This window comes from Callospermophilus lateralis, chromosome 7, assembly GCF_048772815.1.
Source record: "Callospermophilus lateralis isolate mCalLat2 chromosome 7, mCalLat2.hap1, whole genome shotgun sequence".
NCBI classification, from domain to species: domain Eukaryota; kingdom Metazoa; phylum Chordata; class Mammalia; order Rodentia; family Sciuridae; genus Callospermophilus; species Callospermophilus lateralis.
Window position 1 is genome coordinate 65,183,551 of NC_135311.1, and position 24,985 is coordinate 65,208,535.

General features: G+C 34.1%; 1 protein-coding gene and 1 pseudogene across 1 annotated transcript in view; one reads left to right on the forward strand and one right to left on the reverse strand.

The window, feature by feature from the left end:
• LOC143404366 (uncharacterized) overlaps positions 1-24,985 on the forward strand; it is a 148,866-nt gene that overhangs the window by 23,140 nt on the left and 100,741 nt on the right. Inside the window, exon 3 of the mRNA XM_076862552.2 lies at positions 14,575-14,611. Within this exon, the coding sequence (XP_076718667.1) occupies positions 14,575-14,611 (37 nt within the window). The remainder of the gene's footprint in view (positions 1-14,574; positions 14,612-24,985) is intronic.
• On the reverse strand, positions 7,479-9,271 carry LOC143403417 (F-box/LRR-repeat protein 3 pseudogene; annotated as a pseudogene).

Consider the following 24,985-nt stretch of genomic DNA (forward strand, 5'->3'; position numbering starts at 1 on the left):
CCTATTTTGTTGCTTATTTTCTGAATCTGAAGTTAATTCTTCACCTCTTAAAATGAGAAGTATAATTTTTCTAATTGTGCTCTAGAGCTCCCTCTTTTGTTGCTTTCCTGTAATGGTTGAAAATATGGTAGTTTACTGTCAGATCTCCAGGCTGTTTCTTTCCTTCATTTAGTTCTCAGTCAGCTTGCGCTGGATTCTGTTTCCCTCAGTTTCTCTTCAAGGTGAGGCTTTATTCTGAAAGGAAGCTGTAGGGAAGTTCAAACTTTCCTTTCAGTATTTGAGTATGATGGAACAAACTGACAATAGACTGTTTTTTTTCATAACTGTTAATGTGCTAAAGCACCAAACAAAATATGAGAACTCAAAGAAAGGCTAGATGGTTGAGACTTAAATACACTCTTTATAGGAGAGAGGAAAGTAGGGGGCTGTGGGCAATTTTAAGGGGAATAAATGATTTTTAGGGGAGGAATAAATAGACAATGGCTTGGGACAAAGTTCTTGGCTTGAGGTATAGTGTCTGATTTTCAGTTTCTTCCTGTGATAATAATCTTCCTTGGTTAATGAAATTTCAGTAAGAAAATTTGAAGACAGTTGTGTTATTCTTTGGCAGATTCAGTCTTTAGGTAGAAAAGGTATCTTTTCTTTCTCAGCATTAGATGCTTTCTAGTGCTTTCAATTTGAAATCCAAAGTGACATGTTTGGGTTATTGTTTTCTGAACCCCAAAGGAGTTATAGTTGTTTAATTTTGAGTATTAAGAGTTCCAGGCTGTTTTACCCATTCCAACCTAACCTTGAGCTCATTGAACCCCCATGCTATTTATTGGAATGTGCAGAACTCCTTCCACTTTCACTGTTCTTCTTAAATTGACCATTTGAGTTTTCCAGTGAGTTATTTTAGTGATTTTGGATACCCTGTTAATTCTCTCTACTGTTTTGTTTACACAGACACTGCTATCATTCAGGTCTCGTAGCTGTTGGCATTTTGGTATCTCATATTTATATTTTGGGTCTTGTAGGAACACTTAATCATTTAAAAATTTTGTTGTATATGTTGTCCATGGATTTTTGGGTTTGCTATTCTATTTGTTCAGTCTGGGTTTTTTGGGGAGGTGGGAAATGGATTCAGGGAGATTTAAAATCATCCAATTCATCTCAAATCATTGGAAAAATGATACACTTTTTAATAAACACTGATGAGACAACTCAAAATGAGAAATGCAAATTAAATCTATACTAAGAGACTGCTTCACATTTACATTGGGAGAAATTTAAAAATGTCATAATATACTTTATTTGTGAGGCAATGGAGAAACACATTTTTTACACTTTTATACTGCTGGTGCTAAAACAAAAGCACATTCTTTTTGGAGGGGAATTTGGCTATAGGTAACAAAACTACTGTGCAATTCCCTATTGACTCAGCAGTCCCATGGAAGATACAACTGTGACGGTATGCATAAGATTATTATCAGAGCATTGCTTGTAATTGTAAACCGTTTGAGAAAGTCTAAAAGCCCATAAAATCTGGTTGACAAACTGTGGTTCTTACACATAGTGGAGTTTTGAGTAGCTAAAAAAGTGAAGATGCTTTCTGTGGACTGATAAGAATGCTTGTCAGGAAGTAAAGCAAATTACTAAAGACTGTGATATGTTACTTTTTATGTAAGAAAGAATAAAAATCAAATGTATACATATTTGCTCATTTTGTGCAAAAAGAAACAGGATAGATAAATCAGAAAGTGATAAAATTTGTTATTTACAGGGCATGAATGGGAGCACAGTGGAATCAACCCTGTTGATTGAATAGGGTGGGAGATACTATTGGGATCATTGGAGAAATTTGAATAAAATCTATAGATTATAGTGTTGCATCAATGTTAATTTCACAGTTTTGATAATTGTACTGTGGTTATGTGAGAGAAAGTCTTTGTTATTAGAAAATAGACACTGATGTATTTAAATGGTTATTTAATTTTAAATCTTTCAGAAAAAATTTGTATATGTGTATGGAGAGAGAATGAATAATAAAGCAAATGTGGTAAAATGTTAATTGGGAAATGTAGTTGAAAATTATATGAGAAATCTTTGTAATAGTCTAGCAGTTTTTTAGTAAGTTTATAATCACAATTAAAAGCTTTAAAGAAATTGCCTTTGTTACAAATATAAGTCTGGGAAGCTCCTTTTCCCCTCACATGCATAAATATGTACAGCAGAGCAAACTGATTTTTAAAAGAACATTATTAAAAAGGTAAAAGATAATATCCATATACATTTGTCCATTTCTTAAGAGTCAGTGCAACCTTTGGATCACTGGAGTTCCAGGGCTTATAGGGTTATCTTCACCACCAGAATCTATAGCTTAATTCTTCCACTTCACACCAAGCAATAAAAATTAGTCTACCAAGGGAAAAACTTGCCCATCTGATGCTCCTAGAAGGGTCCCCAAATTTTCCACTTGAAATAATGTTGTGTTTTTATTTCCCACTGGCCCAGGGACTGTTTTCCCAGATGGAATACTATTATTCCATACCTCTTTATGTGCAAAGATGAATGAAAAATGTTTTTGAACAAAACATGATATTGGGGTGTAACCTTTGATATTTAAAATCACTGGTTCATATGTGAGTGAACTTTCAGTGAGAATGCCCCATGGGTGTTCATATTTCCTGATGCCACCAGAGGTAAGAGTGTAAATGAATTTGAAGAAGCCAGGTAGCACTCTGCTTACAGAACAAACAAGTTCCTAGATAAAGCTCATAAGGCCGGGGTGGCATTTCATTCACCAAAGACATTCATCTAATTCTGACCAGAAGCCAGAATTCAGAAATTTACAGACAAATCAGCAAGGCCATGAATCCCACACAGCAGGAGGAGCCCTCCTGGCATGCCAGAGACCTTCATTGCTTCAGATTGCAAACCAAGGTATCACAGAAAACAGAAGCTTTTTTAAAAAAATATGGGATCTCACTGTGTGCCCAGCCTGCTGGCCTCAAACTCCTGGGCTCAAGTGATTGATTCTCCTGCCTTGGCCTTTTGAACAGCTGGGACTACAGGTACATGCCATTGTGTCTGGTTAAAAGATTAAAAAAAAAAAAAAAAAAAAAAACCAAGAAAACCTCTACAATTATTGTTAAGAATAATTGTAGGGGCTGGGGCTAGGGCTGGGGCTCAGTGGTAGAGCACCTGCCTCGAACATGTGAGGCACTGGGTTTGATCCTCAGCACCACATAAAAATAAATAAAGATATTGTGTCCATCTACAACCAAAAGTATTAAATAAAAAAGAATAATTGTAATCCTCTTTAAAGTGACTTTGCTGCCTTTATGGGAATTGGATATTTTGATAAAGAAACAGGTGATCTAGAAGAACCCTATTTCATGAATATAGTGAATCTTATATACAAACTGTGAAGTTTGCCAGTTATCAACTCTTTTTAAAATTTTTATTTTTATTGGTGCATTATAATTTCACATAATAGAATTCATTGTTACATATTTGTACACTCACACAATATTACAATATATTTTGGTCTATTTTATTCCCTAATACCTCTTCATTCTCTCCAGTTATCAACTCTTGAATTGTTCTTAATTTGTGTATAATTTTAGAATCAGCGTTGTAGGAATTTGGTGGTGATTTTGTCTAATCTATTAATCAATTTCAAATATTTTTATTTCCCCCTTTTTGGATCTTGCTGCAAGTTTATAAAGTACTACTTTTTAAAAAAATAAATGCAGCTTTTATTTTACCTGCCTAGTGTCTGTTTTTAAATCATATTATATTTTGCATCTATTTATATTCTTTTATTTTTCTATCTCAGTTAATTTTGTTGTTTTTATACTATTCAACTGCTTTTTCTAACATATGTATTTAAAGTAATGATCTCTCTGAATTACTGCTTCATTTAGATTCCACAGATTTCTTGATATGTAAATTTTTTCATTTTGTAAACATACTATTTGATATATCATTTATTTCAGGATATTTTCAGATTTCTTTGATGCATGAGTTCTCAGAATTATATCTGTTAGCTATCTATTGCTACATAATAAACCAGCCCAAAACTCAGATATTTAAAATAGTTTTTACCTTCAGTCTGTGACTGAACAGTTCCTCTTTGGTTTTGTCTGGGTTTACTTGTAAGGCAATTGATTTCTTATTTTTATTATTTCATCCCCCCATCCCCCTTCCAGTTAGGAAGTTATTCTCAGAGCTCTTTTTGTCTTTTACTGTTTACCCAACCCATGTTAACATGTATTACATACCTTTGAACAGTGTTAACAAATGTTAAACAAGTCTAAACATTAGTGATACTCCGTCATCCTCCCAGGAAATGATTTTAGAACACTACTTTCATTCTGCTTCCCCCCTTATTTATATTTATTTAATACACACTATATTTTATAGGATTTGTCTGGAAATTCCAGTGTCTGGAATCTTTTTGGGTCTGTTTGCCTTCTGTAATTTTTGTTGGTCCTTGGTTTCAGATTGTGGTTTCAACCTTGGTGCTTGATTATTTTTTATTGTGGTCTGGACATTTTATTTAACAGTTCTTGTCAGGATAAATTTAGAGGCTTATAGTAGCCATACTTTCCTTTTAAGAGCAAAGTTTTCTTGTTTAGGTACATTGTCAGTAAGGGAACAACTTTAAGACCCTTAAGATGCTTTGTAGCATAGCATCTTAATAAACAAAAGCAAAACTCAGATTTCACGTTTCATAGTTTTGTTTCTCAAAGGAGTTATATCATTGTTTTCCCACATCACTATCATATTAATGCTTTATCATTAACTTAGCTTGGAATATCATACCTTTTATCACTTTTCCCATAAATTCTGTTCATTTTTAAATCTCAGTTTAGATTTCACATCATTTCTGGAATACAGTTTTTACTTTTTTTTTCCCCTCTGGGGTTTACATTAGTTGCTCTTCACTTTGTCTTTAATAGCACCTTGCTTAGCTCTAAATATTAATCTGATAGGCTAGTTGTCTGTAAGTACTTTTCTCTCGCTAGATTGTAAACCCCTTGAAGGCAAGTATTATCCTATTCATCTTTGAATCCCTTATTATATATCTGAGTCTGTGATCTATAGTGTTGTGATAAGGCTTGTAGTTTTTTTTTTTTTTTGCTTTCAAATTTTTATTTTATAATATTCATTTCCTTAGAAATTCTAAGGAATTTGTGTTTTAAATTTTCTTTAGTAACTATTGATAAAAGCATTTAACATTTTTACAATATAAACCGATTAAGTGCTGTGCATTTTGCTTATAAAGTAACAAAGTATTTCAAGCATTTTATAATTCAATTTGTACAAAAATTAAATTTTCAAGCTTTGGTTAGTAGAACTAATACATGTATTGTCATATCCATTTTCCAGAGTTGTTAAAAAAAATAAAATCTACTAGGTACAAGTATTTCTTGTATAATCAGAACTATGTGGTAAGAGGGGGGAAATGTTATAATAATTGCTTTTAATTTTCTGGTTTAGATGAGCCTTTTAAATTCTCATTTATGTTACTGAAGCATAAAATATCTCTTTTGAAAAGCACAAGTTATGTAAAAAATAATTATTTTTTTGTTCTTGGGAAGTTCATGTATTTTAAAATTAACTTCTATTAATTGCCAAAATACTTTCTAAAAGTCATACTACTGAAGGGAACCATTTCAAGCATTATGATTATTTCTGGGGATAAATCACTTTTAGTTCTCTTAGGAGGATAGTATCTACTACACTATAGTACCTAGAATCAAAGTTTATATTTTATCTAAAACATTTAAATACTAAATATAACCCCAAACATAGTATTTATGTAGACTCTTGAATGCATGGAATTACTTTTATTCATATTAAAGTAATATAAAATCTATCTAATATAAAGTATTAGTTTAACGAAATTAACAATCACAAAACAGCAGATATTTTTCTATTAAAATTTTTCAGTTCACTTAGTATTGTTTACTCAAATATATAATATAATGAACTTAAATATATCATCTTCTATATTTTCTGTTTATGCTCAACTGTACCCTGGTGCTCCTTTTTTTGTGTTGTTGTTGTTGTAGGTGGATAGCATGCTTTTATTTTATTTGCTTATTTTTGTATGTGGTGCTAGGGATCAAACCCAGTGCCGTACACATAGTAGGCAAGTGCTCTGCCACTGAGCTCTAGCCCCAGCCCTCCCTTTTTAACTCTACTTATATTAACATCATAATTCCAAAATGGAAAGATGAGCCATCTCTAAAATTCACTGGAGACTAATATTCTTTCTTGGAAATAATTTATAAAACATTTAAAAGTTTTCTTTAGTTATTTTTATTTGGCTTTTTAAAAGTAGATAAGATTTTCATTTTAATTGTAGTAAAATACTTTCAAACTAGTTTAAACAAAGATAGAAAAAAAACAAGGAGACTGATAAAACAGTCCCTACTTTTGCTTACAATGCCTCAAGTGCCACATGCTTAGTAATATATTACAGAAAAGAACTTTGTCTTTTAGCAGATTACAAAGGAAATCTAGAAGTTTATACAAAGCTAAATATTGTTTCACTTCTATTCCATTTATTTCCTTGTAGTTTGAACTTGGCTCTGTGTGTTACCCTTCTATAATAACCACTGTGAGACATTTATCAGTTTTCTAAGTGTTCCAATTTCTCACTCCCCCCCCACACACACACTTTTTTTTTTTTTAATTTTAAAACAGCTTTGTAACATGAGACCATTCAACAAATCTTTGTCATTAGATGTGGATATATCCTATACTTTTATCACAAAATGCTCACTTTCCTGAGCTATATTAAACACCTCACTCATAACAGGTGTATGTATAATTGAAGACCTTAAAATGTCATTTAAAAAAATGAATGGAGGGGCTGCGGATGTGGCTCAAGCGGTAACGCGCTCGCCTGGCATGTGCGGGGTGCTGGGTTTCATCCTCAGCACCACATAAAGATAAAATAAAGATGTTGTGTCCACTGAAAACTGAAAAATAAATATTAAAAAAATTATCTCTCTCTTCTCTCTCTTTCAGAAAACCTCTTAGTACTTGCTTCTTAGATATTATAATGTATAGCTTTTGTTTCCTTCAGACTATGAATTGTTTAATCTTCAGAAATGGTTATTACTTTCTAATCTGAAATCTTTTTTTCCTTAAGTTTTAGAGATTTGATTGTTGTCAGGCTAAAGGAGCAAATGGAGTTTTCTGCCCCAAACTGATTTACAGGATTATTATAGATGGTTTGAATGTATAGTTTTCAAATAAGATGTAGCTGGCTGATTGAGTTCAAATTCAAAACATCTCCATAAGTCAGGCATGTGAAATTAAATAACCTATTAAATAATCCTTATGTATACACTGGGTACCCCAAAGTTATGTTCCACAAAATAGTAGAATTATATCAGAATGACAGCAAATAAATTTTTATTATAATATATTTGCTTGAAGTTAAGGTGCTATTCATCATGCCCTTCATCATGCAGTCCTTACCAAGTAGGCATTGTATCTGGAAATCACATCCTACCAGAATGCTTGGACACTTCCCAGTGGATCTGCTCCAAACTATATTTTTTGCCAGGAATTAATACTTTTTCATAATGGATAACTGAGACAGGTGGCCACCATACATCTTCACAAACTCAAGAAAAGCACTACATGAGATTTCACATTCCTCTAGTTCAGTGCTGACAGATTTTTACAACATTCTGGAATGTGAATTAACTCTTCATCAAGCAACTATAATCCATTAGCATACATTACTAGTTCAACTAGTCTAGCGCATGTCATTCCCACACAGTCAAGTGTGCCTTTGCTTACCGATTTCTCAAAAGTGAATCTGAATGGCAGGAATTTCATAATGAAAAAATGGGTCAAATTCCTCTTTATATTAAAAAAATACATCACTAAGTTCACTGTGGTTGAATATTTGATGAACGCATCCCTGCTTTTCTGAGTAATATGGAAATGTGTCTGTCCAGGATTTTCACTGACTGCATTAATGTGCAAGTGTTTTAGATGAACATGCTTTTGAGAAAGTAGAGTAAATAGCAGATCATCACTTAGTGGTAATTCAGGGCCATGGTAAGCCATGACATTGATCAGCCACACAAAGGATACCGGCTGAAGAGACATAAGGAAAGCTGCTCATTTTTAGTGGCTTCAGTGTATCACTATTGTTGGCCACTAGTACTTTGAGGGATGGATCATTACTGGGGTACCTATGTCTTAAGTGTACTCTGCATCAGAGTTGAGTTGTTGGCTTCTTTCTTTTTTTCCCTCTTTTTACCATGACAATTCTTCTATGGTAGAGTCTGTAATTTCAGTGGACCAAAAGCATCAATGTTTGAAATAATCACCTACCTTTTATGACATAACTTGAACTGCTTTTGGGCATTTTAAAAATGAATTCAAATCCTTAGAAGATGAAAGTTGTTATTGCCAAGGGCATTTAACTGGGAGATTTGATTTGTGAAAGAATTGCATAAGGAAAAACAAGTTTTGGGTTGGACTTCTTATTTGTCATAAATGGCTCCTTAAATGAATTCTAATTGACTTAAATTTAGGTATATAATATTTGCTTTATGGAAACACATTGTTACTAAATTTGGATTTTATTATTAGGATTTGGCTTTTAAGATATGTATACTCTTGGCCTCTGTTGTCTATCTCCAGATCGTTGTGCTTTTGATGATGTAAAGAAAAATCAAATTATACTCATTGAGAAAAATCTCAATTTTTTTTAAGTTTATCTTGAATGCAGGTGGTTGTTTTTTTAATTTTTAATTTTTTAGAAATACTTCAATGGTCAATGATAAATAATTTGTGTCCAGGTATGGGTTTTTCTAAATGGGATTCAATTATATTAAAAATTAGATAAAACACTCAAGTTATTTGGAAAAATTCTAGATATCAAGAGATACTTAAAAAAAAGTATATACAAATGTAGCTGAACTTTTGAGCACTTATCTTATCCTGAGTGTTTCATGAAAAAATTAGTATCCTTGTATTCCTCATGTTGCTTGTCTTAGAAAACTGCTCTCTCATTTACTCATTTCAGTTGGCTTACTGCCTCAGCTCTAGCAGGTTTTCCAAAGCTGGTCACTTAGATATCTGGTTGTTTAGATCTTTCTGTTTTATTGGTAAATTCCAAAAGTGTTGACCTAACTCAATTAACAGTTTCCTTCCTTTTTTAATTTTGAAAGTAACTTTACTAACATATTAAGTAAACAAAATTTAAAAGGCAAACAAACAGGGCAGAAGTTTCTAAAGCACCTTCCATGTACCAGTCATAGTCTTAGGCATCAGTGATAAAGAGGTGAGCAAGACTTGGCTCCTGCTCTCAAGTAGCTGATGAAGGACAGATATGATGTACAGATTGTAAAGGGAGCACAGAGGATTCTTAATACACACTGTTTGTTCATGGAAAATGAACAGAGAAGCCTTCTAAGACAGGTTCACCTGTAATTTATTTTTCTAATGGGCACAGTTTTGAGACTGAAAGACAGTACCATTAATCATTATACAAGGTCAGTAGGTGTAAGCAAGGTTGTTCCAGGCAAACTGATAAGAGATGATCACTCCATTCTAAGAAGTCATGTGCTGAGTTCTCAAGACAGGTAGGAATTAAGCAGGTTAATTGAGGAAGAAGCTTTTTAAGGGGAAGTATAGAAAGACATACTGGAAGATTAACATAGCATTAGATGGAAGCATGTGAAATTGCCACTTCATAAGTGAGAAATGGTCAAATATTTGCAGTTTTGTATAGTTCAATGTGCTGTGTTAAGGTAACTTAAGCACAGAATATTTGTGTTTATTGACAGGAGATAAGCCTGAAAAACAAGGCTAGATCCAGGTCATGAAGTTCTTGAGTACCACATTGTGGAGTTTGGACATTGTTCTGAAAGTGATTATATGTTTATTTTAAAATATTTAATTATAAAGTATTTAATTTTTAAATATCCAGTGCATTCTCACTATTGGCAGAAGTGAGAATAGATGTGTTTTTTTGCTCAAAAATTTATTTTTAGAGGCACAAAAACAAAATTAGGAAAATGAGTTCAAGGGAGAACGTGGGTTATCTTGAGAGTGAGAAACCTTTTTTTATTTTTACTTTTCAGCTTTTTGGTGTTGGTATTTTACTGGAAGCAAAAATAATGTGAATACTTTCTTTTATTAATGCCCTAGAATAGCCAAAACATTGAAATTATCTCTTCTCTGGAGATTTTGTAGAATTCCACTATAAATCTTTTAGACTTGGTGCTTTTTCTTAAGGGGTAAGGTGAATAGGAGGTAGGCACCTGAAACTTTGCAAATTTCTCAAATTTTCAAGCTGTTTAGTTTATTTCCTTTTTCTAAAAAATTACTCATTTCATTCAAGGTTTCAAATCTCTGTAGAAAATTGAGATAAGAAGTCTCATTTAAAAATGAGTGAATTTCATCTATTTTGTGCTTATTTATTTTTATCTTGCATTTTTGTACTCCTTTTAGAATTAGATTATCTGATGCTTTAGTTTTCAAAGAACCAACCCTTGGGGTTTTTATCCATTAGTGTTTATTATGCCTTTTCTACTTTCTGCTTTCCCTTGTTCCTTTATAGTTTTTTTTATTGGATGTTTTAATTATTAACCTTTTCCCCTGTTTATTGAAATTTAAAATTAGGTTCTAAGCATTGTTTTAGTTGAATTGACAGGTTACATGTTTTATATACATATATGTGGTCAATGTGTATGGGTGTATATTTATATATGTATGAGTGTGCATATATATGTACTTGTATATTTGTGTGTAATGCATGCCATATTTGGTTTGATTGCTGTAATGAATAGAAGAGAGAATAGAGAGTGTGCATATATATGTACTTGTATATTTGTGTGTAATGCATGTCATATTTGGTATGATTGCTGTAATGAATAGGAGAAGAGAGATGAATAATGAGGAAACTACTTAGAAAGCAGATAAGAATATTATACTAGATTATGTGAGAAATTTTGGTGACCTGAGTTGAAGTGGCAATAGAGTTGGAAAGAGTGTAGAGAACAACTGGAAATGAAGGGTGTGAGAAAGGAAAGATATCTCAGAATAATTCCTAAGTTTGTTGTTTGGGTAGCTAGTGTATATGAAATATCTTCACTGAATTAGGACCCATGTTCAGTATAGGAAAATGGAAGAGTAGGTTTAGGGTGGAAAGGCACATTCAGATGTGGACATCAGGTTTATAATATTTACAATATTTTCATTAAACCCTGTTTAAACAACAGATATTTAAGTCAACAACTCATGAAAAAGGAGGGAGCTGGAGATTTGGAGAGTCATTAGAGATTTTGACTGAGGTGGGCTAGAGTGGTATCTCTAGGACCTGAGGATAGTAGGTCTAAGATCTGTCCCTTAGGTCCTAAAGTTCTATGAGAATTTTCTAATTTTGTGTTTGCATTTTGGCACATTTGGAACATTCTTGATTATCTTAGTGTCTGCCATACTCACAGATCTCAGTGCTGGTATTTGTGTCTGAATGGTTAAGTGATTGTCTACAGACCACATATATGGTAATAAACAAATTTGCAGTAGTAGAATTTGTATTAGGTTGATGTATACTAATGTAAAGCTGAGAAAATCTTTCTTCAACTTTTGACTTCATATTGAATAATTTTGCCATTAAAACTTTCTTTTATGGGGATGATTATAAATGAGAGATTTTTTTAGAGAATTTCTGAAAAACTGAGATCATAAAATGGAATTTTGGTTTATAATCATGAAAATAACATAGAGCAACAGAATAATGTTTTGTTTTAATCATCACAGGCTGATCTAAGAACATAGGATTACATTAATTATGTGCTTAGGCCAAGGGAATGCCTAATAAGATGTGCCCTCTGAACAAGGTATTTCATGGAAACTTGAAGCAGAAAAAGCACCAGGAGATCATGTGACCCATTGGTGTGTGTGTGTGTGGGGGGGGGGAGAGATATGTGTGTATGTATATACATATGTAAATGTGCCTAATTATTACATGGATTCTTATTTAGCTGTATAAATACCAATTAGTAATGTTTATTAGCAATGCTATGACATTTTTATTGACTTTTATTTTTTAGAATTTTGTTTTGATGTATACATTTTATGAAGTAATTACAGGTATCAAAGTACAGTCACCTTTTCTTACAGTTGATTTACAGAACTTATTTATTGTTCTTGACTGAAACTTTCTATCCTTTGACCAACAATTTCCCCCTATCTCCGCCCCCTTCCAGCCTGGAGTAGAGCTTCTGGCAATCACATTTTACTTTTTGCTTGTATGATCTCAACTTTTTTTAGATTACACGTTATAAATGGGATAATGAAATATTTGCTTTGTGTGTATGTGTGCCTGGTTTCTTTCATTTGGCATAATGTCCTCCAGATTCAACCATGCTGTTGTAATTGACAGGATTTCCTTCTTTTTTAAAGACTGAATAATATCCCATTATATATTACATTACATGTTCTTTTTCTACTCATCTTTTGATGGACTTTGATGAGCACTTAGGATGATTTCATATTTTGTCTATTATGAATAATAATGCAATGAACATGAGAGTAGAGATTTCTCTTCAAGATACTGATTTCATTTTCTTTGGATGTATACCCAGAAATAGAATTGCTGTATCATGGAGTTCTATTTTAAAATCCTTGAGAAATTGCTGTTGTTTTCTATAATGGCCATGATAATTTATATTCCCACCAACAGTGTACAAGAATTTCCCCTTTTCCACATCCTTATCAACACTTGTTTTCTTCTGCCTTTTTTGTAATAGTCATCTTAACAGTTGTGAGGTGATACTGCAGTTTTAATTTGCATTTCTCTGCCGATTAGAGATGTTGAACATTTTTTCATGTTTGTTGATCATTTATATGTCTTTTGAGAAATGATAATTCAGGTCCTTTGCTTATTTTTTAATTGGGTTATTTGTTTTCATTCCATTGTCATTTGAGTTACTGTGTATTTTGGATTATCAGATGTATGCAAATATTTTCATCTATAGCCTGTCTCTTCATTCTGTTGATTATTATATTTGTTGTGCTAAAAGGCATTTTCTGAAATAGTTTTATAATTTGTAACAGTTTTAAACAGATAAACAATCCTGTAATACAATTGATATTAGAAACAGTAAACCTAAGCACTTTTAAAAATAACATCTGTTGAATTGTAATTAAGTTTGGCTTTCTAGCTTTATTGGGTGAACTGGTATTTTATTACTGAAAATGCTCATTACGCAGATTTTTGTAGCTCAACAAAGTGTTGAACATAGAGGGTTGACTCCTATAGTTGACATGGAGATGTATTGCTCAGATTCCTCTTTAAAGTAGGGATTACTACCTAGCAGAGAAATGCAGAATCCAGGCAGCCTCCTCTCCCATGCTTTAAGGTCCACCTCAGCTGCAGAGTCATGACCTCTTTGTGGCAGCACACATTTATATATTAAGCAGGCAGAGAAATCACAGAGTGCTCTGATGGACATTACTTGCTTTAGAACTTTCATTTAGTTAGTTAAAATTTTGTTGGTCCTGTATCACAGTTCTTTCTGAACTTGCTTTCTCTGTCTTAAAATTTACCGATGTTAATCTCAAACATTTTGTATCCCAAATACCCTATTATCTCAGCTTCAGAGAAACCAATCTTCAGTAGCTCCTGATCTCATGGAACTAGTTTTCTAGAAAGAAATATACATAAAACAAGAAATTAAAAATATAATCACTATTATATAGAAGCACAGGTACTCTGGGAGTATGTAATAAAAGGACCTAAGTTGGTTAACTATATTGTTTAGGGAGGTAGCATGGTTTAGTAGCCAAATCATAAACTTTGGGCTTTTACTCTTTCCAGGCCAGTTTTCTCATTTCTAATATGTGAATGACACATGTTCTTTCATTTTTAAGAGAGATACTGGCACAGGATTTCCTATGTGATTGGGGGAAGTTTCCCAGCAGCTTAGAGAAACATTTCAGTGTTTCACTGTATAAATAGTGTTTCAGTGTACAAACATTTCAAGCTCTTTTTAGTGTAAATTTATTGAAGTCCCAGTTGCGAAAACAGTTTATATGGCCAAACTTCGATTCACAAATGAAAAAAATATATTTCCATCTTTACATAGAAGGATTTGTAAAATAAGTGTATATATTTATATAATATATATGTAAAAATTGCCAAACAAAATATTTGTCACATAGTTGTAGTTAACACTTACTATCACTTCCTGGAAATAATCCTTAGTACAGTTTGAGCATCTCTAATCTAAAAATCTGAAATCTGAAACTTTTTGAGCACTCCATGTTTTTAGATTAGGGATATTCAGCTGATAATAAATATGCATATATTCCAAAATCAGAAAAACTCTGAAATCCAAAACAAGTTCCAAGCATTTCAGATAAGGGTTACTGAAACTGTAAAGAAACAAACTATTACTTTTAAACATGTTCTCTCAGGAGGATATGAAAAGAAACCTATTTGGAGAATGTGGTATATTCTTTTTGACATCTTAGGATCATTTTAATGATGATCATATTTTGCAAATAAAGTAAAGCTCTCTCTCTCTTTTCCTCCTGCAGTAAGAAAAGTGGAAAACCACCATTACAGAACAATGAGGTAAATTTTTATATCCTCTACATTTTGGTATTTTATATACTTAGTTTATTTTTTGTTACACAATTCTGAATTAGGATAAAATCATAGAATTTTAGAATTAGAAGGAAACTTAAAATATCACTTTGTTGTTGTTGTTCTGAGGATTAAATCCAGGGTGCTTTGCCATTGAACCATACCCCCAGTCCTCTCTGTTTTTTATTTTGAGACATGGTCTCTAGCTAAGTTATTGTGAGCCTCTAAATTAACATTCTCTTGCCTCAGCCTCCTGAGTCCCTGGGATTACAGGTTATGTGCCATGCTTGGTAAAAATATCATTTCTAATCTGGTATGTATTATAGAATTTTTTTCTGAAATAGAATCTTGACTAGTGTCTCATAGTGTTTATTTGAATTTGTGCATTCTGTGGAGGGCATTATTCCAATGAGGCAGTTACAACTGTTATAGGCAGTTCTAGTCCATGCTGAGGTTAATTTACTCCTGCTTGCTTCATAACCCTGTTATGTCATTTGTAGCTGTACAGGACAAATCTACTCTCTTTTCTGTCATAGACACATATGTTTAAAGATAGTTGTGAATGCCAAGTCTATTTTCCCTTATGCTAAGCAATCTTCATTTCTTCAAATATTTCTCATGTGACATGGCTTTTTGATCCTTTTTCAATTCTGTACACATTCCTTTGGACTTAAGCTAGTTTTCTTGAACATTGCACTAAGAATATAATATAGTTGAAATAACTTGACTGGCACAGAATATGTTAATACTATTATATTTCTTGATATGGATACCATAGTGCTAAAATTCAGCCTTATATTGTGATTACTTATTTAGTCATAACTGTTGTTTACATTAAGTGAAGTTTATGGTAAATTATAACCTTTAGTTATCTTTCTGATGAATAGTTCTGTTGACAGATACCTTATATTCTGTATTCATCAGTTGATTTCTTTCTTTTTTTAATAACAACTTTACTGATACAATTCATATATACTATAATATTCGTTCATTTAAGTATGTAAATCAGTAGCTATTAGTATATTCAGAGTTGAAAAGCCATCTCTGCTATCTAATTTTATAAAATTTTATTAACTCCCCAATAAAATTCTATACCAAGTATTAGTTACTGTCTCAGCATTCTCTTCCCCCAGCCCTGGCAGCCACTAATCTAATCTGTTTTCTGTCTCTATTGATCTGCTTTTTCTGGACATTTCATAGAACTAGAATCATGTAATATATGTGGTCCTTTATGTCTGTCTTCTTTCACTTTGCATATTTTCAAGGTTTATTCATGCTATTTTTGAATCAGTATTCTATTTCTTTCTTTCTTTTTTTTTGCTAAATAGTATTCCATTGTATAGGTATAACACATTTTATTATCCATTCATCAGTTGAGGGACATTTAGGTGGTTCCATTTCTTGGCTTTTAAGAATGGTGATGCTATGAACATTTGTGTACCGGTTTTTAGGTGGATGTTTGTTTTCATTTCTCTTGGGGATATACCTTGGAGTGGAGTTGCTGGATTATAGGGTACTTCAGTTGGTTTCTTTTAAATAAATATTAATTTATAACTGTAAATGTCAGCTTAATGAATTTCACCGTCAGTACTGTTAGTGTACAATTCTTATATCTAGTGTATTAAGTACAAGTTATTATCTATACATTAAATTTACCTTCTTTTTCTTCCTCATAATTGCTAATAGTATTGACTAGGAAAGGACTAAGGAGATTACTCTGTGACATTTCTTAATCTTTATGGGTTTTTATTTTTGGTTATAATTTATTTAGCTGTTACTATATCTAATTATAGCAAAATTTAGTTCTTATTTGTCCATTTAGGCCACCAGAATTTTAGAGAAATATCAAAATCCTTGGTTAATTTATTACATCATTTATTAAGCCAATCTTTCAACAAATATTGATTGAGTCTCTCACATATCCCTGGCATTGTTCTTGGCTCCAGATATATGGCAGTTTTAAAAAATTAGTCCATACTGTCATACATTCTACATGTCAGCTAATATACTAATACAGTATATTAACAAAGGAGAAAATTAGAATAGCTTAACATGACTTCTTTTTAGTAAACTTGCTCTATATGTAATTATTAGCATTTCTTAAGTGTTCCTAAACCCTATGTATTATTGTAGTCTCTGAATATCCTGAAGATTCATGACAAAAATTTTGTTATTTAGTTTCTTTAATTCATCTTTCTCCTTATTTGAAAAATGGAATACAGTATGCATAAGTCCAGTTTTCTGGTATATCTCTATGATTATTGTCTCTTGTACGTTATATCTGAGTAATCAAAACTTAGTTATCTTAGTGATACCTGTTACCTGCGTGTCATATCAACAATTTGTAGGATAGCAAGACTCATTTGACTTATTTTAATATTTCTCCCCATTTTTCAGTTTTGTACAATTTTGTTTTAACATATACTTACTTATAGGTAGTATAGTGTGAGCAAGATAAATTTAGATTAATCTAACTGATTAGTAATAAAAAAATATACAAGATGTATACTGATTCCACCTTTGTAAAATTGATAGGATGTGTATGTACACACAGACATAGTAAAATGAAATCTGCAAGACTATATACCAATATTAACAGTTGATATCTCCAGAAGGGAGGTATAGGTTTCTTATTTTTGCTTATCAGAATTTAATTTTTCTTCAGTGGATGTATTCTTATGAGAGAAATCAATTAAAAGGAGTTTTTTTTTAATTGAAATATTTTATAATCATAATCTTTGAGATGGGGTAGAGTGAAAGAATTTTTACAAGGCATGAGATTTAAGGATGGGTAAAGGATTTAAAGTTAGCAAATAGTACAGAAAGATAGTTTGATTTTAAAGTGTACATTTAATTTTGATGTGTGTGTTATAAAGTTCAAAATAATGTTAGGTGCAGTGAAGCACACCTCTAATTCTGGCTACTTGGGATGCTGAGGTAGGAGGATCACAAATGAGACCTAACTAATCTGTAGTATTCTGTTGAGTGAATGTGAACTGTTTCCTTCCCTATTATAGTATATAGTTTTCATTTAATAAATTTACCATAATTTATGTAATATTGATGTTTATTTAGATTGTATTTATTTAATAGTATTATAAACAATGCAGTCTTTTTTCATTTGTGTGACTAAGTGTTTATGCAGGAATATCTGTAGGATAAGTTACTATAAATAAATTTGCTAAGTTATTTTACATTTTATAGTTAGTGTGCATTTTACATTTTGATTAGATGAAGCATAATAGTTGTACCAATTTACACTTTCTCCAGCAAAATACAGTAGTACTTATACTCTAGCCAGTACCATATGGCCTTTTATTTCATTTGCTATTTTAAACATCTGTCTTTTTCAGTTAATTTTAGTTCATCTCACTTTTACAAGTTGATTGACATTTCAGTAGGAACTTCTCATTGCCATTTGATTTTTCTCCAGAATGTTACTTTTCTTTTCTTGAGTGTATTATTACTTTAACTTCTTATTATTTGTATCTAATGGTTTGTTTGCCTTTTCTATATAAATACATATATTTTAAGTACTGGGAAGTGGGGTAGGGGTATATCATAGTTGAAGAGATAACCAGTGAACTCCATGGTGCAAATGATGGGGCTCTGGGAACACTTGGTCCTAGTTCATGGTCTATTAGTGAGCTGCTTTGTGAAATGCACAGGGAACCTTACTGTTCTGCCTGAGGGGCCAGCACCACCCAAATACATGGAAGGCAACATGAACCAAATAAGCCAGTCGAGGGTCCCTCTTGGTGGCTGATGATGGTTCATCCAAGCGCTTTCCTCAAGGGCATCCCAGCTTGGAAACTGGGGCCTGCCCGCCTGCAGAGGATTTGCTCCCAAGGCCCCATCCCTGGGCAACTGCTCATCAGGGAGCAGGAGAATATCTTGGGGCTTTCCCCTGTGCAGTCACCTTTAGGCTGATGCAGGAAGGGGGCATTAATTAGAACCACAGATTTACAGCACAACCATATACTAAAGACATAGCTATACTATAATACTGTACACTATTGTATAGAATTGTCATAAACAAAAGACAGTATAATTACTATTGTATTTTCAGAGTCTCTTCATTTCTATAGCTGCGTATTTAACCAGTTGACCTAATAAAGTAAACAAAACAAAAAAAAAACCAAAAAAACCTACTTTGTTTTACTTTAAGCTTCTCTAATAGACTACATGGCCCAATGGGCAGTGTGAGAGAGGTTGTGGGGGTGCAAATATGTTTTAAAAGGACTGTGACCCCAGATTTTGTAGAAATCTTTTTTCAAGATAAAAAACAGAATTAAATTCAGAAAGAGAAAAGAAATAAGAAATCTAATAAATTTCTCTCTGGAAGACTTGAATTAAATGATGGATGTGAAGGCAAGGGTCTCTGAGTCCAGAAAAAAACACGTTACCATAGTAACAGTCAACATTAACTGTATCGTTCTTAAGATTTACAAAGTACATGCCAGAGAAAATGAGACAACTATGTAGTATGAATAATGCTATTTCACATTTTACTTATGGAAATTGATGGTTTGTTCCCTGAGGTCTATCAAACCACAGATGGCAGTGTTAATAATAGTCATTATGCATTGGTTACACTGGATTCTGTGAGGCCACATTTTCTTTCTACTTTTTCTGCATTCACCTTTCATTATACAAATCAAAACAAACAAATAACAATAGCAACACCCTCCCCAGTGGTTATATCATTCTTCCCGACTGAATTTAGCCCTGGAATCTTACAATAACATTTATCTTTTCAGCAAGAGCTGGATCCTCTCCTCTTCTTCATCAGGCTGTCTAGAGTTAGTGCTGTCTTCTGTACCTCCACCTCAGGGATGACTTGGTTCCCCAGGGACATTGTCATTGTTTTTGGACATTTTTGAAGATTCTGACTGTGTGTGTGTGCATGCACATATGTGTGCAAAGGGCCAGGAATATTGCTAAACATGTCATATTGCACAGGACAACAAAGAATTACCTGAATCCAAATGTCAATAGTATTTACATTGAGGTACCTGACTTAGTTCAACTGCAAATTCCTAGTGTTCCTTGCTCCTCCATTCCAATAGATGAACATACCAATTACTTCACTGACTACATGGAGGTGGCCTGAACAAACTTCTTCAGACTTTCGGTACTCTCATAGTTTACTCAGTTGTAAAATGGGGACAATAATGGTGCTTACCTCTTAGGATTATTTTGATGGTTAATGAGCAAACATATGGAAAATGCTTAAAATTGCTTGCTGAGATTTAAGCAGATAATTAGCCTATATATTAAATATGTCAAGTTTTAGTTTATCTTTATTTATGCCTATGCTTACTTTCTTTCCTTTAGTCTCAGGGAGTGAAGTGTTTCTTCTCCTTTTCAAGTTTGGTACTTCTTGGCCTCATGTCCTCTTATCTCCTTTAAAAGAGGAAAAGTAAAACTTTCTTTTGTTTTTCAATGCTTTTGGTGTGTTTTTGTTTTTTAAACAGTGCTGAGTATTATACCCAGAGTCTCTCTACCTCTGAAATACATTCCCAGTTCTTTTCATTTCTTTCTTTTTTTCTTTTTTTGCGAGAGGGTCTTGCTAGGTTGCCCAGGCTGGCCTCAAACTTCTGATTTTCATGCGTCAGTCTCCTGAGATTATAGGAATGTTCCATGGTCCCTAGCCAACTTTCTTTTCTTTATCCTATATTTTCAAATTCTTCCTGTCTCATAACAATGATCCTCCCTTGACCCTGGCTCTCCCATCTTTCCCTTTTCCTACTCTCTTCTCCACTTTCAGTCAAGGTCTTTGACAGAGCAAGGTCTACACTTACTGTCTTATTTCCCTTACTCCATTTGTCTGTTTCCTTGGTCCCAGGCTTGATCACCACCAGGTTCTGACTCAATCTGTGTACACTTTGCATTTCATCACAATAGAAGCACATCAGAGAAGGTACCCCGAGCGCACTGATTACACTGGACATCTTCGTTCTCTGTCCCTTTATTGTGCACACCCCAGCCCACAGGACACACTGTATGGGGGGGGGGGGGGCGCACAGGTACCATTAAACTAGAATGTGCCAGGTGGGCAAGTGCATTCTCAGTTAGTCAAGGCAGCACAAGGTAATTTCTCAACTATTAGCCTTGGGCATGGCTGACTACAGTCATAGCATCTCTCTATGCCATTTTTATGCCTGGTAAAGGTCCCTGGAAGACAACTGCTGCAAACTCGCAGGCTTGTGTTGGTACAATGCTCAGAGACATAGGTTCCTACTGGACACTTGTCACAGGTTAGTACCTGGCCAGTGGTACGGTCAACATGGCGGTATGTGCCAGTGAGACTTGGGGCCTTTGGTTCTGGCTGAGCCATGATGGTGGTGCTAAGGAATCTAAGTAGGAGAAAGTAGCCAGTGATCATAGTGGCTCCAATTCCACAGGTGATGTGGCTGCAATAGGCGAGGGTGGTGCTGCTGGGGGCTGGGGGGGGTGCTCGCAGGGATGGGGGGGGATGAGGGGGTGGGGGGGGCGTTGTAGCTGGAATCCGCGGCTCCAACACCCCTTGTGCACTGCGGCAGCCAGGCAGCGAGGCAGAGGAGAAAGGTGGCAAGGGAGGTACTCAGCACCTGCCAAGTGGCGCGGCTGCCCGGGCTGGGAGAAACAGCCTCAGCTGTAGCCTGGGCCTCCAGGTGCACTCCTCAGACAGCGGCTGAGGAGAACCAGTGAGGAGGGCTGGCCCAGAGAGAGCAAAGGGACAACTTCCCATAGCAAAGCCTCCAGCCACTACCAAAAACCGTCCTCCGCTGCCCAGACCCGCAGGCGAGGGACTGTCCATTCTTCTTCTTTTTTTATATTTTATTTTATTTTTTTTCATCTTTCATACATTTGATTCAAGTGAGTTATGCATTTCCATTTTTACCCCAAATACAAATTGCAGAATCACATCAGTTACACATTCACAATGTTTACATAATGCCATATTAGTGACTGTTGTATTCTGCTGCCTTTCCTATCCCCTACTATCCCCCCTCCCCTCCCCTCCCATCTTCCCTCTCTACCTCATCTGTTGTTGTTCAGTTCTCTCCCTTCCCCCCCCTTTCCCCTCACAACCTCATATATGTGATTTCGTATAACGATGAGGGTTTCCTTCCGTTTCCATGCAATTTCCCTTCTCTCTCCCTTTCCCTCCCATCACTCATCTCAGTTTAATGTTAATCTTTTCCTCATGCTCTTTCCCCCTGTTCAGTTCTTAGTTTGCTCTCCTTAAATCAAAGAAGACATTTGGCATTTGTTTTTTTAAGGATTGGCTAGCTTCACTTAGCATAATCTGCTCTAATGCCATCCATTTCCCTGCAAATTCCATGATTTTGTCATTTTTGAGTGCTGCATAATACTCCATTGTGTATAGATGCCACATTTTTTATATCCATTCATCTATTGAGGGGCATCTAGGTTGGTTCCACAGTCTAGCTATTGTGAATTGTGCTGCTATGAAACCGAGGCCCAGAGGAGTTGTTCAGTTAGGATTAGGGAGATCAGGATATGATTCCATCTGATTCCTGGGCCCAGGTTCTTTCCCCTCAAAAATTCCAAGTTATGATACATGTATAACAGAACTTATTTTCTGCTTTAGGTATTACATGGAAATGATCAGACTTTCACCACTTCCATTATAGATCAAGATGTAAAACAAAACTCTTTTAAATATGTTTTATATATTTTATATTTTTTTTGTTAAAGTATAGTCTGACTGAAGATAACATAGCCATCCACTAGATCTTGAACTCTAATGAGACTCTGACATTATTGCCAATTAAAAAGCTACTAGCTCGCTAGTAGTTTGTTTGATTTGAGTTTTGCCATAGCCAAAAAATTTATTGAAATTTGAAAGATTATTCTTTTTGTGTTCAATCTTAGATAAATAATTTTCAATTGAAAATATGATAGATTTAAAAATTGGTAATGTATAGATTGTCATAACCATGATAATCTAGTTATTTTTAATTTATAATTGACAATATTGTGAGATATTTAAAATTGTATTGTTTGGTAGAGCACAATATTTGAGGAAAGTCTGATGCTGATTTACTATGGAGCTGAGATATGTACAACATTCCTTAGATCTTATGAGGAGTTAGAACTTTCATTTGAGATCATCTAGTTGCTATTTAATTTGTTTTAAAAGGGAATTGATTTAGAAAAAAGATGGACTTTTCAGGATATCATTGACGAAGAAAGAAGACCTGGCCAGTTGTGGAAATACCTGCTGGGCTGGGGCATAGCTGGTACCTGTGCTTGAACATGCGCAGCACCATTGGAACATCTAAAAATCCTAATGCAAGTGTGTTGCATGGCTCATGTGTATGTTTTTGAGTAACATGAATAATATGTGATACTTTTAAAAGAGAAGATTTTAGACAGGTGAATACTATTTTTTATACTCTCATGTGCAAACTACTAATTGAGAATTTGCCTAATATCTAACTTTGATAATTTGCTTAATTTGAAGTGCCTCCTCAGAGTCCCTCTAAAGCCAGCTGTATTCTTCTTATCACCATAGGTATTCTTACTTTCTCTGAGACCAGTTTTGTGATTTTCTTAAATCTTGCCTGAATAATTACAAATCTACCACTTTTTTACATGGAAAGTTACAGGATTATCAATTTTTTTCTCCTTTATGCCTTAATGCAAAGATAAAAATGCCAATTGACTTTGAATATTATAACAAGGAGAAGTAATGTTTGAGAGGCGAGTCATTAAGATGATGATATTTAGTTAAGCTGTCTATAATTGCTGTGACTGGATGATGCTGGATTGAAACAGGTTGTGTATTCAATTGTATATTAGACCTTTACTGTCCACCTTGGGCGCCCTCTACTTTGGAGTTCCCTTTGAGTTCTAGCTGGGTTCCAAGAGTGAGTGCCTGTGCAGCCAGGTGGTGTTCCGGGAGAGTTCCCAGGGGAGTTCCCGTTGGTGTGTGGTGTGTTCCTTGAGGAGCCTTGTGGGTGGCATTCAGGAGAGTTCCTGGGGAGCATGTGTGAAATGTGCTGGTGGAGTTCGGAAATAAAGTTTGTTCCTGTTGAATGGCTCGTGAATTTGTGTCCAGCCAGACTGCAGCATACAAAAATAAATAAGGACAGGTGAGAAAATACTTCCATTACACAGTCACCAAAAGTGACCATGTTTGTCTTCAGTTTTTAAGAGTATGTTTTCATTTTAAATGATCCATTCAATTCTGTTGTTTAGGAATATTATTTTAGCTTTTGTTGGTACCCTGAGGCATGGTCTCATTCCTAATCTCCTCAGTGAAGGAACTTATGACAGATACAATTGCTGGGATGCTGTGTGGTGGTGGCTGCAGTGTATTCAAGATTACTGTAAAATGGTTCCAAATGGTGTAGACATTCTCAAGTGCCCAGTTTCCAGAATATATCCAACAGATGATTTTGCTCCTTTGCCTGCAGGCACACAGGTAAAGAGAATTTATTAAAACTTATTTCCTAATACACAGTCAACATAAAACTGCTCCTTGTTTAAAGAGCTTGTAATATGGTAGAAGAGATGGTGTGTCCACATAAACATGGTCATTGCAAAGATGTACAAGTAGTACTATGCAGTCTCATACAAGGGAGAGAGGAGTAGTAGGTGGGACTCAGGGAGAAAGACTTATAAAGTAACTAAAATTTCACCTAAATGCACTCTGAAAATGTGAGGAGGATATTAGGAGAGTTTGTGGGGGAATATGGGAAGACTTGAAAGATGAAAGGTACAGTGAAGCATATTGAGTTGAAGCACAGTTTAGGACATACTGCTCAGCCTAGTTTTAATTTCTGTGTAGAACACCTGAGGGTAGTGAGAGAATATCGGCAAGCAATCCAGGTAGTTCAGAGTCTATCTTATGAACAATGTTGAACTGATAAACATTTTTGAGTGTTTTTCCTCAATAGGGAATGTAAAATAATATTATGTTTTTGTCACTTCTGATCTGCTTTTGTTTTCATGTGTTTGGTATAAGACTTCAGGGGTGGTGAATACTGCTTCAGGGCTTGCATGTTTGTGTCCCCATGATTGTTTATATTAATCACGAAAAACTCAAAAAACATATGTCAAAAAATAATTCTTTATGTATGTTCCATTGTCCTACATGGGTTTATGTTATCAAGTAGGTATTTACTTTAGACCTATTTATTTTCTCACAATTTGGTAAAAGTTGCACAGTATTTTTATGTGCTTCATACATTTTATAACTATATCAAGAATTTTTATATGATAGATTCAGATTTATTCACAGGTTTTTTAAAAAATAAAGTATAATCAAATATATAAGGACTCTAAATTTCATTTTTAGTTTACATGCTTCACCTTCTTTTTAAAAAATACAATTATTTATCTCCC